The sequence below is a fragment of the Periplaneta americana genome, chromosome 1 (genome assembly GCF_040183065.1).
Source record: "Periplaneta americana isolate PAMFEO1 chromosome 1, P.americana_PAMFEO1_priV1, whole genome shotgun sequence".
NCBI classification, from domain to species: domain Eukaryota; kingdom Metazoa; phylum Arthropoda; class Insecta; order Blattodea; family Blattidae; genus Periplaneta; species Periplaneta americana.
In genome coordinates this window covers 163,440,639-163,457,230 of record NC_091117.1, presented here as the reverse complement: position 1 = coordinate 163,457,230, position 16,592 = coordinate 163,440,639, and the positions used below count along the sequence as shown (strand labels likewise).

At 34.5% G+C, this 16,592-nt stretch overlaps 1 protein-coding gene across 6 annotated transcripts in view; it reads right to left on the bottom strand.

The window, feature by feature from the left end:
* The window catches only part of Cpsf6 (cleavage and polyadenylation specificity factor subunit 6), a 75,086-nt gene that overhangs the window by 15,797 nt on the left and 42,697 nt on the right, over positions 1–16,592 (bottom strand). For 4 of the 6 annotated variants that reach the window (XM_069830554.1, XM_069830586.1, XM_069830578.1 and 1 more), the window contains 7 exons: positions 11,223–11,340; positions 10,097–10,216; positions 9,680–9,873; positions 9,166–9,307; positions 6,271–6,426; positions 5,957–6,173; positions 1,408–1,506 (listed from right to left, as the gene is read on the bottom strand). In XM_069830554.1, the coding sequence (XP_069686655.1) occupies positions 1,408–1,506; positions 5,957–6,173; positions 6,271–6,426; positions 9,166–9,307; positions 9,680–9,873; positions 10,097–10,216; positions 11,223–11,340 (1,046 nt within the window). The remainder of the gene's footprint in view (positions 1–1,407; positions 1,507–5,956; positions 6,174–6,270; positions 6,427–9,165; positions 9,308–9,679; positions 9,874–10,096; positions 10,217–11,222; positions 11,341–16,592) is intronic. The other 2 variants (XM_069830570.1, XM_069830560.1) reach the window with 2 other exon arrangements.

Sequence of the window (16,592 nt, the reverse complement as noted above, 5' to 3'; positions counted from 1 at the left end):
CTCAAACAGAATAATGAAGGCAAATGTCATGATGGGTAGATTGTAACCTATATTAGCATATCTGTAGAATTACTATGAAGTACTGAAGTACATAAGGAGTTTCAGTGCAATAATTCTGCATTTCCATATAGTGAAGAATCAGTAGAACGGAGAAAATTTCTCTATGGCACCAGAACTCGAACCCAGGTTTCCAGCTTTACATGCTGGTGCTTTATTCACTAAGACACACAGAATTCAAGTTTCAATTCCGGATTGAATCCCTCTCAGTTTAAGTTCTACCTACTGTGTTCCCCTATGTTGGCTTACCCTCATGTACCATGTCACAGTATGTGTGACAATAGACACAATGTCCAACCACAAGTACAGAGGTGCACTCAATATGAGTGACTAAGTGGCCGGAGTCCGATGGAATATGGCGCCGTCTTGAATCACAAAGTGATTACTTATGCTTATCATATTACTATGATGTACAAACAAAGGGAAACACAGTAGATAGAACTTAAACTCAGAGGGTTTCAATCCGGCATCAGAACTTGAATCTGGTATGGCTTAGTGGATAAAGTGTCAGCATGTAAAGCTGGAAACCTGGGTTAAAGTCCCGGTGCCGGAGAGAATTTTTCTCTGTTCTACTGATTCTTCACTATATGGAACCGCAGAATTACTGCACTGAAGCTCCGTATGTACTTCTGTACATCAAAGTAATATGATAAGTTGACTTCAGCATCTCATTGACTTAAGTGACAAAATATTCCATAGAACTTCAGTTTTCAACTACCATAAAAATATGGCATCATTAAATTTTAACTCTTAGCATACACTTATTTTACGTTTACATTCTAGTAATTATTAACAATTCAAAGGATATACATACATATGCATCACTTCTTGAATACATGACATCACTGAATTCTTATAAGTTGTTTTTAATGTTTTGACATATGATAGTGTTTCCTATACTGTTTTATTCATTATGTATGCATTGTATATTTTGAGTTTCACTTGTGTTCAACTTGTCTAATATATTGCTTCCACCTGATGATTTCTTGTAAAATCGAAAATATTCGTACCAAGAATTATAATGTGATCATTGTAACAAAACTTGTTTTTGTACCAATCTGATAAGTTGTTGACTGAAATTGTAATGTAATAATTCTTCTTATACATTGAAACTTTTTGATCAGATCTCGTATTTAGAACACAGTCTGTTTGTTGCTCTTGAAGGGAATTCAGATGTTTCACAGTAATAATGAAACAGATTTTCATAGACCTAACAAAGAAAAATGATCATGACTGGTTTTAATAAGATCCAGTTGAAACTCGTGTAGCTCTAAATTCAGAAGTTACAATATTTGAAGACGGAACATAAAAAAGCTCTTACAAAAAGCTGACTGAATCGCTGGTTCATACCTGGACTTCGAACTCATCACAGCAGCTGTATCAGGCGGCTCTGGAGACTTTGCTCGAGGTCGAACAGCCTGCCGTGTGGAACTGGAATAGACACTGGAACTGGATCAATGAGATAATAGTGAGACATGTAATAAAAGACTGTTATTGCTCCTCACTCTGCTGCTGCCTGCCTGAAGATAAAGATTTGATGAATACATCTGTTCTATGCACACAATGGTCTCTCAGTGTCATTTATTTGTATCTTTAAAATGACATAAAAAAGACACAAAAGACGGAAAAATAAGTGTTACATCCTATATTAGAATAGCTTAAGCCCGTTACTGCCAGCTGCTGATCTATTTGGTTATATGCAACAGGCAATAATTGCAACAGATAACTGGCTAATATTAAAGTACTACAATGTCTATAATGTCAGTTCCATTTCTTACTCCATGTTAAAGTCAATTCCCCCGAGTAGGGAAACAAGTCTCTTCATTCCGACAATTTTTAATTTATATTCTTTTCTACCACTTTAAGCAAACTGGTCTGAGAATCCTCGAAAGACAAATATTGAAGTACCACAATGAACATCTTTGTGTTACTACGAATTTGTATAACACTCTGGTCTGTATAATTGTCAACTACTCCAAATGGTAGGATTTGGTCAACTCTGTAATGTCAATACATTAACATATGCTAGTCTGAGAATGTCCCAAAGGTTATGGAACATTCTATATACTAATAGGCAAGACAACTTATATCTCTGCATAACTTTCTGCATGAAAGGAAATGTTATTTTTACGTAAACTTAATATGATTGCCAATAACACTAAAAACACTTAACTGTCTGGTATTGTATTGTATTTATTAACATTTCATGGTATTCATACATTGCTTCACAGCTAGAATATAGAACAAGTCAAAAAAACTTAATACTATTATAAAGTCTTAATTTATAGCAAATACTCTATAACAATAATACTCGAAAGCTTGCTGGTTTAGCATTGCAAGCGGCGGCGAAAAGTGACTGTGCTGCTATCTAGCAGCTTGGATTGTTTATACACTCCTTGCGGCGAGCTAGGTTATGTGAGGAAAAACGGAGAGGTGTTCATTTGATGTCAATAAAAAAAATGCAAATCAATAGTTTTATTTAGAGTCACAAGGTTCACAACATTTTAAATTAATAAGAAATTACAAAGTCATTGGAATAGAAATGAAATGAAACAATTCTAGTATTTTGAAATGTAATTATGATTTAGTTGTGCATGATTTTAGAAACTTTCATACATCGCGTATTTCGTTCCTTGGCTAATGGTTATCCATTTTATTTTTGATGTAACAATTTATTACCACATTGAAATATTTGCCAGTGAAGATACTAGCACAGTCGCTGCTTTAGGGATGAAACCTGTATCTTGTATTTTATCTTTTACATCGAACAGATGTGATTTTAAAATCTCAGCAGACCTGTATCTTTTGATAGAAAATAACTTATAGTTTGTTTTAAAAATCTGCACATTCCTCGAATAATGAAATCATTGCTTGGTTTGCAAATGGCACTTCTGAAATTTTTACGTCAGTTGAAGTTTGTTGATTAGGCCTGCCTACACATAATTCAACGAATCCCTCAAAGTGTCTGTTTTAGCATTATAAGTTATATTTTCCTTCAAAGATATTTTATCTTCAACAACAATAGTTACAACCTTTTCATTCAATGGTACAATATCGGATTTTATTTTTAATAATTAATTGTAGAATGGTGCGATTTATACTGAGCCTATACCAAATTCATGAAATCAATTTTTTAGAGATCTAACTGTTGGTAAACATAATTTTCTTCTTAGAAATCTTTCGTCTTGAGGTGAACATTAATGGAATGTTGCGGCAAAACTTTTACCATAACTGGAATATCGTTTCCCCATTTCCTTCTTTTTAAGCACACTTGTGACTAATGAATTCATCATCTTGAACAATTTTAATTAAATCGGCATTTGGACTTACTGTTTTTAGAGCTGTCATTTCTGCTTGAGCCAGTTTTTATCTTTAAGGATTTCTTGAATTGTAAAAAAATGATCTTAATTTAATGAAATATTAATAATGCCTTTAAAATATAGGACTAGGCAAATTATTTGTCCAAATAATATCTGAATCACTTATTATGAAAAAACATGTGCCCACTTTCTTCACAAACTCAATTTTTTTATGTTACGCATCACAAGACCCACTATTTGGATAAAAAAAAAAAGTAAAGACTTTCAATTTTTTATACGGATAAACTAGGCTATAAAGAAATTGTGTTTTATATGAACAATGTAAAGTAGATTTATGCAGTTTTAGTAACTGTTTCAGTTAATATGTCATTGTTAATGCACTATCTAATTACACGATGGAGGAGTATGGTCTGTCGTTTCTGTCTAATATCAGAAAACCCGCAGCTTCCTCGATGCAAGACCTAATATGTTTATTTGAGACCTTTGCGATTCTTTCATTGTGCTTTGATTTTGATTCATATTTTCGGAAGAAGGAGCTGTTAAATTCAGTGAATGAATAATTATTATCTTCAGTCTGTTATTAAAAACAGAGTAGCTTCTTAAAAGTTAACAGTCCTACGACTGATTTGAAACTTCGGTATACTTTTGCAATTTATTACACTCTATTTTTACTTGTCCCTAATGTTTCGAATTATGGTTACTGAAGTCCGAAAATCAAAAGTGATCTGAATATATTTTGTGATTTTTGTACATATTTATATTCTATCCCTCTAATTTTAAACGTTTCGTCTAGAACTGTTGACAGCGTTTTAGTTAGTGCTCGCATTTTGGTTAGGATATTTTTTGTGTTTTGTTTTTTAAAGAAGTTTAGATAAGGACGCAAACAGCGATAGTAGCTGACGCGCCCTATTAAACCTCATTAATTAAAGTCTGTCTGCGTTTAATTACCTATATGAGCATGGCACATCTAAAAGACAAAAGCAGATAACTGTAGTACCGGTAGTAGAAGCAGTATTAATATAATATTGATAATAATAATAATAATAATAATCGTCATCACCATCATCATCTTGTAACAGAAAAGTAATATTCTACTGGTGTTTACATGACTACTCCCAATCTCTATCTTTCGGAAATCTGAAGAAAGATCTGGGATATTTTGCTAGGCATAGTTTTTACAAAACATAGAACATACATTTCCACATTTAACTGACATTGTGTAGGCTACAACTATAATGAGAAGAATCCTTACGACATTATGTGTTTGTTGAAGAATAAGTTATCACAGTTCAATGCACTATTCGCCACATCATCCTCGCTGCCTACAATCCCTGCCGCTAGAAAGCACTGGCGAGCCGTTCGCCACTTTTTCCGTGAACTTTCCGGTATTATCATTGTAGAGTATTTGTTTATGGTCACAATCTAGATGAAATATATACAGACGAGGTTTACAATAGTCTACTAGTACAACACAAAGTTTTAGTATCAATTTCATGAAGCGTTATTGAATGTCGTGAATTCACCTACAGAATAGAAGGCATGAGAAATTAGGTACTTCTTTAATTTGGCCCTAAATAATCTTATGTCTTGAGTTTCATTTTTTATATCGACAGGGAGGCTATTAAAAATTTTTACTGCCATATAACACACTCCTTTTTGATAGCACGACAGATTTGCCAATGGAGTATGAAAGTCATTTTTTTGACGTGTATTTATGCTATGAACTGTTGAATTAGTTAAAAAGTTTTCACATACAAGGAAGATTATTAATGAAAAAATATATTGACAAGCCATGGGCATTATTTGTAGCTAGAATTACACGTGCACACACTACATACATACTGCTATACATCCCTCTTCTTCTCCCTCTCTTTCATTTTCACTTCCCTATTCATCTACATAGAAGACTATCACAGTGCTTCATGATTTTTTTAAGATATTCTGGCAAGGACACTAAAACATTGCAGGATTATGTTTTTTTAAGATATTCTGGCAAGGACACTGAAACATTGCAGGATTATGTTGGACACTTAAAAAAAATGGAAACATAACACTGCCTTCCATTATAATTAACAATATGGTTTCCCCTTTCTGAAAAGTAAATTCATTTATATTATCTCTGAAGACAAATAAAGATGGGCACCATAACTAACCTGGAATCTAGGTGATTCTGAAGTAATAATAAAAGCAATTTTAATTATTAAATACACAATATTTACCATATTACATTGGGTACAATGCAAAATAACTATTTACACTGAACAAAAACAATTTATTATGAAATGTAAGGAAGCGCAGAGAGGGCTGTAGGACTTAGAAATGTGTAGTAAAGAACTTACTGTTATTAGAGAGGCAGTCCCATATTGACAAAAGAAATTAAATATATCCTTCTGTAAAAGTAATAAGTATCCATAATTTCAAATCCAGTTAATGTTTCTCATTGAAGCTAAAGTCAATACAGTGTGAAAATTACCATAAATTAATATAAAATGTGGGAATATTTGCACAAGATATAACATGGCAATATACATTTGCAGAACTGCTAGTATAATTTTAATAGATTAAGCACAAATCATTACCTGTCTTCACGGCTGCGTTCACGATAATCTCTCTCCCGTTCTCTTTCTCTGCTGCGAGACCGGTCCCTGGGATAACTATCTGCATAATAACGGTCTCGATCTCGTTCTCTGTCTCTTTCTCTCTCTCGACTTCTTTCCCTGTATTCTCGATCTCTGCTGCGAGATCGTTCCCTACGACGACGATGCGACCGATCACGTTCCCGAGAACGAGACCGTTCTGCAACAAAAAAAATAAAGGTAATGAAATAATAATGATGTAACAAAATACAAAGAAAGAATTATATATACACAAAAACATTTTGATGTATACTTGCCCCTTCGTGCAGATCCATAGCTCTTTGTCTCAACTCCATGAAGTGTATCTTGAAGAGAACTGATCAAGATTTTGCACCGATCATCATTTGCAACCTTGGACTGTTTTATTAGAGAGATTGCAGTTACCAGTGTCTCTATAGCACTTGCATATTCACCTAAAATCACATATTTTATAATAAAGAACAAGCCAATTTCAGAGTAGCAGTACTTATCTTCAAAATATTGAACATATTCAATACACACGTAGTCTGAGCTCACAAAATATCACTTGCCTACGTGAATAGTTTATAAGTAACATTCAAAAATGACATTCCATTTTCAGTGCTGTCCAACATTCAATGCCATACAGGGGAGATGGTACAGCTATCACTTAGTAAAATTTGACAATTTTTTCCATTCTACATTTACTATTGGTATGCAATGTGTACTTCATTGTTTCACATAAATAATTTTCGATTTGTTTCGAAAATTTACATTTCTATTTTCTCCAACATGACAGCTCAAGTAACTGAAATTCAGTATGTCAATTGGGTTGTTTATTAAAATTTTTCCTTTAAGGAGCAGAATTTTGTTTTACTTGAAGAAAATATCAATTATATATAAAAATTTTGGACAATTGGTGCAACATTTTTGGAATGAATCTTCTGAGACTGTTATGATGACTTTATTATCTACAAATAAAAGTGTTGTCAATAATGTACTACCTAGAACAGTAAAACTATTATTTATTTTACCTACTATACATACAGACAGTATGTCCACAGCAATGCAAGCAGGATAATTCGCCTAGCAAGAACAGATACAAGTTAGCTCGTTGGTACCACATTCAATCAGAGCCATTAACACAGTCTTCGGACAGAGGGATGAAAGGTGACAATGTAAGTTTCCGTTTAGTGTGAAATTTAGCTCTGTGGCGATTGGATTTTACTTTGTGATGACAATGCTATTGAAAAACGACTATTTTTAGTGGAACACGTTTCTATAGAAAGCATAAATTTCAAACAGTGATACTGTGCAGAATTTGATTAAGAAATTTAGAGAAACTGGTTCAGTCGACAATGTACCAAGAAATGGTAGGCTTACAATTTTATCCAAGGTAAAACTTGACAAAATTTTGGATGTGATGCAGCATAGTCCTACAAAAGCCATGACGAAATTAAAGTAGCCTAAGCTTAAGAGACAAATGTCTTTGTGGACAGCACATAAGGCTATAATAAGAATACTTAACTCACACCCTTTATAAGTTTACAGTGCTTCACCAATTCAAAGAGTCTATCATGAAAAGAAGCTGCAATATTGCCAGTGTTTCAGAGATTCATTAACTGACATTGATTTGAAGTTTTAAACAACTTTCTTCACTGATGAAGCATGGTTTCATTTCTCTGACTATATGAATTCTCAAAATTCACGTATTTGGTCATCAGACAATGCTCATACAATATGACAAACAACAATGTATCCACAGAAAATCAGAATATGGATTGTCATATCAATCATATGGCCGATCTTCATCAATTTAGTTCATTCAAATGTGTACTGTTCCGAGATAGGCTGGAGGAAATGCAACTGGAAATCAGAAAACATGGAACTGACGAAGCTTCAGCTTTAAAATGACACCTTAACTATTTTTGTAAGTATGTGGATAAATTTCTATAAGCTTATTAATTTGTAGAGTCCTTTTTGATACATGGTGTATAACACCTACCTTCATTTACTTGTCAAATAAATAATTTTAATGAGCATTATGCCACATTTCTCCATTTTAAATATGTGTACTATTATTTCAAGCATATATTTTGCTTCTTATGCACACCAATAAATAAATACATATTATTTTTATTAGAAAATACTAAAAACTTGCCCCAAACAGTCCCTCTCCCTACAAAAATTCCATCTGGACTCATTACAACTTGCACCTGTCTTTCCTGTTTGAAAACTGACACCTCAGCTATATTAAAACCAGGATTTTACATACCTTGATTTTATGAATTCCTTGTTTTCGCATCCAATTTTAGAATTCCAATCAAATTAACGTAAGAACAACGTTAAATTTTCCTCAATTTTACATTAAGACTAAGCCTTTAATGGCCAATAATTATTGTTTTTTCTACAATGATCAAAGTATAATCATATAATTTAAACATAATTACTGTAAGAATCTTGTGAGAAAAACAATATGCCCAATTGACAATTGATTCATGATGCAACTCTAATTAAGGTAAATGTTCTGGAAACAATCACAATCTGTTTTCTTGAAGTGAATTTATTGTGAACGGAAGTGAGTCTCTCAAGGCAACAATTAAACATGTCAGAAGACGAATGGAATCAATTAGAGGCTGGTGTGTTATATTAAGAAAATGTAACATGTGAAGTCCAGACAATAAAACATATATTATAAGAAAAGCTGGCATTCGATACATTTGAAGAAGAAGAGAACAGTGACTCCCCAACAACTTTTCCTATCAGCACTGCAAGGCATCAGTAATGCTAGGAAATATCTGATGAGATTTGATTATCATAATGTGACGATTGTCCCCAGCAGTGAGGGGGGAGGAGGAGGGGAGGAAACAACTACCTTAATGGACATATGGAAGAAGTAAATTAGATTGTAGCTAATATTATTTACCTTAATGATTTTATTATTATTCTTTATAACCTTAGTTTTCTCTTTCATTCACCTACAACTATTAGCAAACCAATATTTTGCTTAGTTAACATGTTTATATTTCTATAATGTGTTAATATATTACTTGAATGTGTATAGCATCAAAATCTATGTAAAGTTAAATTTTCTTGACTTTACTGGTTCCTTCATTTTGCAGTCAATTTAACAAGGGAAAACTGATAAAGTATGAAATTATGGAAGAGCAACAATATATTAATAAAAAATTTACCTGCAGCAGCATCTGAAACTGCTCGAGCAATGGCTGAGCTTGAAACTGTACGATTCCGACCCATAATCTCCTCAAATTCAGCTTCACTCAGTGGTGGTGGCCCTTCAGGACGGTGTTCTGGTGGTGGTGCTCCATACTGCGGCTTCAACATAACACATGATTAATCACTCCAATATTTGATATAGCAACAATAGTAACTTTTCTGCAAGGACATTATGAGCCAGCAGTCTTCTTCAAATACTATGTAATCATAAATTACATATTACAAATCTTCAAAACCTTAGTAACAAGATCAGGTCCGCAGAAATACATCTTGATGAAGTAGGAATCTTGGAGGAGAAATATTTTGTCTGGAACTCTTGCATTCAGAAAGGTTGAATTTTTTTCTACCCCAGTTGCATGCACAATGCGGCATATTTAAATTCCTGTGTTGATCTGGCTGCAGAAATATCTTGCAAGGTTCTATGGAAAGGGTTAAAGAAAGACACCAAAACCAAAATCCTCTCAACCTCACCTGAGAAGCTGGAGGTGGACCATAGCCATGAGGTGGACCATGAGGAGGAGGTGGGCCTTGATGTGGTGGACCCTGATGAGGTGGACCTCCTCCTTGCTGAAAAAAGGCTGGATTAACATGAGGTGCAGGTGGTCCTTGTGGGGGACCTCCATGAACAGGCGGACCTCCATGTCCTGGAGGTGGACCTCCTGGACCTAAAACAAACAATTTGTCTAAAAACACGCAGTTTCAAATCACATTATCAGTAATTTATGGTTGAGGCCCATTGTTTATAATCTACATGTCTCCAGCTATATAATAAAAATATATGAACAAGCACAAGTCATTAATAGATCAGTATTACATTCTGAAATATAATCATTACACTTGAAGAGTTACTTCTGTGTGCCTCAGCACGGAGACGTGCAGATAACATACCTCCCATTTGTCCAGGCGGTGGGCCTCTAGGCGGGGGTCCCTGGCCAGGTGGGGGTCCCTGCATAGGCGGTGGCTGGTTGTGGGGTGGGAAGCCTGGGCCAGGATGGTGGTGTGGCATGCCTAGAGGTAACATAAAAAACAAGGTAACATGTCAAATACTAGGCAACTTATCCAAAACCATGGCACACAAGCTAGTTATACTAGTACCAAAATTACTGTACTTCAGTATTAAGACAAGCAAGACCAATATCACTAAACAGCACCATATTTAGCCAGGGAGAAACAAAGAACACTTCACTTCTATAATAAGAATAGATGAACACTGACCAGGGAGAGATAACTTGGCCTCAATGTGAGTCAAATTGTGAAGCAAATAAACAGCTGTTTATCTCCCCACCAAAAAAACTATACAGTAATGCTGAATACTATCCTGGCAACAAAAAATCGTGTTGAGACAGTATACTTTTTTCCTCTTATGACTTAATCACTCTATTATCAATATCAAAATCAAAATACTTTTAAGAACTGTATAATTAATCAATGAAGTAATCATTTGCACATAATTTACTGCCTGGATCCACTGAACTAGAATGACAAAAATTTCATGTTTACAGTGCTCGTCTCTAGACTAAAGATACCTACCTATACATGTTTAATTCTAGTAAAATGTGAAAGGTTTTTATATAGAAAACAATCTAAATGTATTGCTTTCATCAGAACAGAAAGTAAAACTGTTGGTCCTCTGTATGAAAAAGATCCTTCTGTTCATGAATTAGAAATGAATAGAAGCAAAATTTAAACCATCATTCCATTCTTGACTCTTACCACAATACATTGTTGGGTATTTTTACACACAAAATATTGTGGACAAGCGACATTTTGCATTGGTTTGTTCCCATTATTTTGTACCATAATGACTGTGGAAGCCTCTGGTACAAAAGGGTAGGGACAAACCAATGCAAAATGTCACTTCACTACTTTTTGTGTGTAAAAATACCCAACAACGTACACAAACAAAACATACAGATTATAAAATGTGCACAAAATGAGCCAAGACCAATCAAGAATATGGAACTGGAAACCAATCAGCCAGTTCTTTTAACTTTTTATATAATTATTAATTTACCTGGACCAGGTGGTCTGTTCCAATCTGGTCGAGGTGGTGGTCCTCTAGGATCAGGTGGCATACTTCCAGGTGGGGGACCTCTTGGTGGTCCTTGTCCTGGTGGTGGCCCTTGGAATGGCTGCAAACATAGAGAACATTTATTATGTGTATGATTCAAGCAAGACACTCAATATGATATAGGCAATATATGTAATTAATACAGGCATTATATTGTGTAACACAGAGGTCAGTCGACAAATGGGAAACATTACTCTAATTGGAAATACAATTGTTTACAGTATGTTCACTATTGTAAATGTTCAAAATGCTCCATTTACTTGAAGACAGTACCTCACTCGATCCTGACATTCTTCTTTCATGCTTAAAAGTATTGCAGGTGGGATGTGCCCTATGTTCCCTATAGATGTAGGCTCTGTCTGAAAAACGTGCTGTTTCACAAATCCCCATAGAAAGAAATCAAGGAGTGTAAGGTCTGGTGACCGTGGAGGCTATGATTGAGGTTCACCTTGTTCAACCCAGTGCACACTGAACATCTCATTTAGTTTCTGGCGAACTGCTAAAGGATAATGTGCCATAGTCTCATCTTGTTGAAACCACATTCTTATCCATTTGTTCAGTGGCAAATCTTACAGGGATTCCAGCTGTCCAGCAATTCTCCATGTGTGTGTTGGTTTACATTTTTCATCAAAGAAATATGGTCCCAAAACCGTATCACCTAGCATTCCACACCATATCATAACTTTTGGAGTATCAGGGTTGTTAGCTTCACACATCCATCTTGGGTTTTCTTTGCACCATTTTGTGTATGAGTGTGTCCATCCAGAGAAAATAAGCATTCATCACTGAAAAGGATATGCTGAAGGAAGGATCGATCAGTATGCAAACGCTGTGTGATCCAGTTGCAATATGTTTGCCTCTTGAGTGGATCCTCTTTTTGTGTAAATGCTGTAATTTGTAGGGATGAAAATGTGCATATTTCAATATTCTGTGAAGAAATTCTCTACTGATACCACTTTCTCAAGCCGTATAGCACAATGACCTTTTAGGGCTGGCTGTCATCTTCACAATCACATCTATTGAATGCTGTCCATCAGTAGCAGATTTGGGACGACCAATTTGTTTCTTGTTGAGTACACTGAAAGTTGTTTTAAATTTATGCAATAATTTGGCTACATTTTGGTACTATAGTTTTTGAATGTCAGGAGGATGATTATGAAACTCGTCTGTAGCTTCTCTTGTCCTGTGATTGTCCCCACAGAGTAATACTAGCTGTTCAGGAGTAAATATTATCTCTTTAACTTTCAATGAATACCAATATCACAACTGAAAATAATAAACAATAATATTCGCGTAGGCTTCCGCGGCTGGTGTAACTTCCATGGTCTGTGGAGAAACTTCAGGGCTTATACTGTGTTGTCTTGGTGTTGGTGGCTGACGTTTCGACAGCTGTGTTGTGGTCATCCTCAGAGCAGTAAGACAATGCAGTATAAGCTCCGAAGTTTCTCCTCAGACCAATAAACAATAATGTTATCTTCAACTCTTACTCAGTTCAAAATAATAACTCAACAGCTTCAAACAATAAACTAAACAAAACATAAACTAACTGCAGCACTGTTGTTTACCGTACCATGGTCTACTTCAATTTATGTATTGTATTCATTTTACGTATTTCACAGAAAATAATTCAGGAGAACTCTAGTGGTATAGAAGGGGAATATGTACTGCCAACCTAACAGTACAAATGAAAAGGTACTCAAGTTACGGTCATTTTGGAGGGAACACGTCATTATGTTACTTTGTACAATAATTATTTCAGTTTAACAATTAGTAGTGTTTCCCATTTGTCAACTGACTTGTGTCTTACACATTTATATACAGGGTGAACCATAAGTAATGTCATTAATTTCAAGGGGTTATTCCTTGAGTTATTTAAAACAAAAAAGTTTAATACAATTGTGCTTCCTTTACAAGAAAAAAATTATTTTATATGAAATATTTCATAATGTATTTTGGGAAAGCTATTGAATGAATTCGCAGTCAGTTTAAAAGGGGAGTGTATTATGATAACAAATGAAGGGTACACGGGAATAACGATCAAGGTCCATTTTAGAAAATTTCGAGAAAAACGAATTTTAAAGTTTAAGCACTTAATACTTTGTTATGTGTGTATTTAATAGAAATTAATGTAGTGGAATGTCAAGAGCGATTATTTCTTATTACTAGCTAGACCACATGATAGTACTTCCTTTCCACTATAAGATAGCATTATTAACTCAATTTCGATTTTTGGTGGACCTTGATCGTTTATCCCGTGTACCCTTCAAATGGTTGAAAAAGTTTTAGTTTTGTCCTTTAATGTGCAGAAATTTGATCCAAACCAATGGAAGTTTTCGTTCCCCATTTAAAAGAATAGTTTAAACAAAAAATAAATAAATATATAAATAAAATTAATTCTGGTGATTACTACAAGCACAAAAGTAGTCTCATTAAGATGATACTTTTGTTTTGTGCATAATGATGTGTATGTCAAGTCAACTAAAGTGACCAGATTTTCAAGTCCCAAAATGAGGACACCTCGCAAAGTGTGATAGCAACTGAACGGTGAACTTTTTATATAAATTTACATGATAAATATAAATACCTACGCAATAAAAATAAACAGAATCACGATAAAAACAACACATTTCAATACATTGATACAATAACTAAAAGCACAAAAATAATATACTATACATATTAAAATCGACTGCATGTGTAGAATAGATCGGTCCAGAAGGGAGTCAACTGATCTGCTGCGTCCTTGAAATCTTAATTACAAATTCCATTTGGTCCAGTTGCTTTCTTGTCTTTCGCTTGAGGATGACTGCTCTTACTTCCGCTATGCTTATCAACTCTGTGTCATACGACTCTCACTATGGTTAGATACATCTGTTGAGCAGAAGGGAGAGTTATTTTCCCCAAAGATTCAACTGGGATCTCCGTGACAGTGCTGGCTAATATTTTTCTAATGGCAAGAAGTGTTCTTGAACTTTGAGCTTTCCTTACCCTTCTATGATATTAGTTTCCTTGGTCTTTAACTGTTTTTTATATGCATTTCTTTTCCCTGCATAGAGATTTAGATTTGCCTCAGCAATGTCTGTTCGTGCTCTGTGCAGGAATTTTATCATATCTTTTGTCTGTTCATAGCACTCACAATCAAACCAAAGACTGGCTGTCCTTTGCCTCTGGGGGATGAGTGATATTTGTACATAACTTTCTATTCTTTTCAAAGCGGGATTTAGTTGGCCCTTTTTCAGCAGGGTTGTAACTTCGTCAATTGCGTGTTTTCCAGTTTTCAGTTGTGTTCCCTCCAGCTTTGCTGAGACTGTGAGGAACTTTATTGCTTAGTCAGTGTAATAGTTGACTCTACCAGTATATGTTTTCTTAGAACGGCAACTGATGAGAAGAGTACCTGTCATATGAGTTATATGAAAATGAAATCTTGTAGCATCAGACTATTACACCACATTTAATGAAAATGTAAGTCACTTAGCCAAACAGGGACTGCCAGCTCCTCTTATTGGCTATCACCCATATTCAATTCAATTTTGAAGCAAATGAGATATACGATAGCATGGCAACATACATTTCATAATGCGCAGAAACCAAATGCTCCTACCAGTCAGACTGGAGTGGGGATAAGCATTGAACTCTATGCTAGAACAATGACGTCATGCACGAGTCGACAATGGAAGCACTATGTTTTGAATGTTGCTGGCTAAAGCAACACCAGTAGTGGCAAATGACTGACTACTCGTATACTGCCAACTACACAGTTTACATACCTTGAAAACATTACTATGAATATAGAAAAATCTAACGGTGATGAATCGTAACATCTTGACAAAATTCGGAACAAATTGAAATCCAGAAATACCTCCAGAAAAATCCGAGACAGGAGGTCTAAATTTGGGAGTCACAGAAAAATCAGAATGGAAGGTCACCTTAAGTCAACAGTATATTATTTTTTTTTTTTTTTTTTCGTCTTTCATCGTATTAAGTCAACAGTCCAAAGACTAATTGAAACCTCATAAATAAAGTTCGGATTTCTAAGACCTAAAACTTCTGGAAATATGCTTGCAATTAGGCCCTAAAAATACAAAATATCACATAAAAATTTGAAAATATGACACAAAAGAAATTAAATATTGTCCAAAAATTACTTAGAAAACTTTTTTTTATTCACCACATAACAACGTTGTTGACTCCCTTAATGTGGACTATAGGAGTAGGATGAATTCTGTATTTTTCTAAGAACTTCGGGAAAGTATGAATATTTACTTTTGTAAGGAATCTTTGATGAAACCATCATCTTACAAAGAGTCTTAGAAAATTCATATGCACAGTCCTAGAGATGAACAGCCAGCAGATTTCTCAAACAGCAAGCACTGTGTGGTTTCTGCAGTGAATTGCCTTATTTAGATAGTTCTGTGTTTAGCAGTACTGCAATGTTGAATTATACGAGTCTGAGCCATAACTTTCACTTCACAAATTTTGTAAAATAAAGTTTTCCCATCAGTACTAAAATATTTTTTACCAACTCTTTAACAGACCCACGCAATCACACACAATCAGAGGCATCTTAAAACTAGACTCAGTGCACAAATGAATTCACACTTCACAATAGAGAATACGAAATGATTCTGAGAAAATGGGGGAAAGAGGGGGCAAAAAATGTCCAAGCATTTTACTAGAGAAAATGGTATGAAAGTGGAACTATTATGACTTGCTTCTTTGCCAAATCAAAAAGCTGATACAATTGCAGAACTCTGCACTGAAACATTGACAGCATCGGAATTAAAACTGAACCATTGTGTTGTTTTTTGTGGTGAAAACTGCAACACAAATCTTGGAGGAAAGCTTCGCAAAAGGGTTAATAAGATGTACCTAACTCTTAAAATAGTTCAAAAGTAATGATGAAATGGAAGGCACTGGTACCCAGTCTATTTACTACATAACACAATGTAAGTAGGTATCTAATGTTCTTGATTTAACAATTGAGTTATTTTTTATCTTGCTTCCTGTATTTACATAACATAATGTAGACTGTTTCTGGTGCGTTGTCAACTGATATTGAAATCGTAGTTGCAGTATGAAAATATATTCACATTTTAAGATACCTATATAGTATCAAGTAGGGCTATTATGATACAAAAAATCAATCTTTTGCTGTAATTTTTCTATCAAAGCATATAAAAATTTGAAAAAATTAAGACGTGCTACTTTAGACATAATATATGAAAGATTCTTTTTTTATTTGTAATAATGGAAAAAATTAAAACAAAACAGGTGTATCATAATAGCCTTCTGCATGGGCTAATTTGATACAGT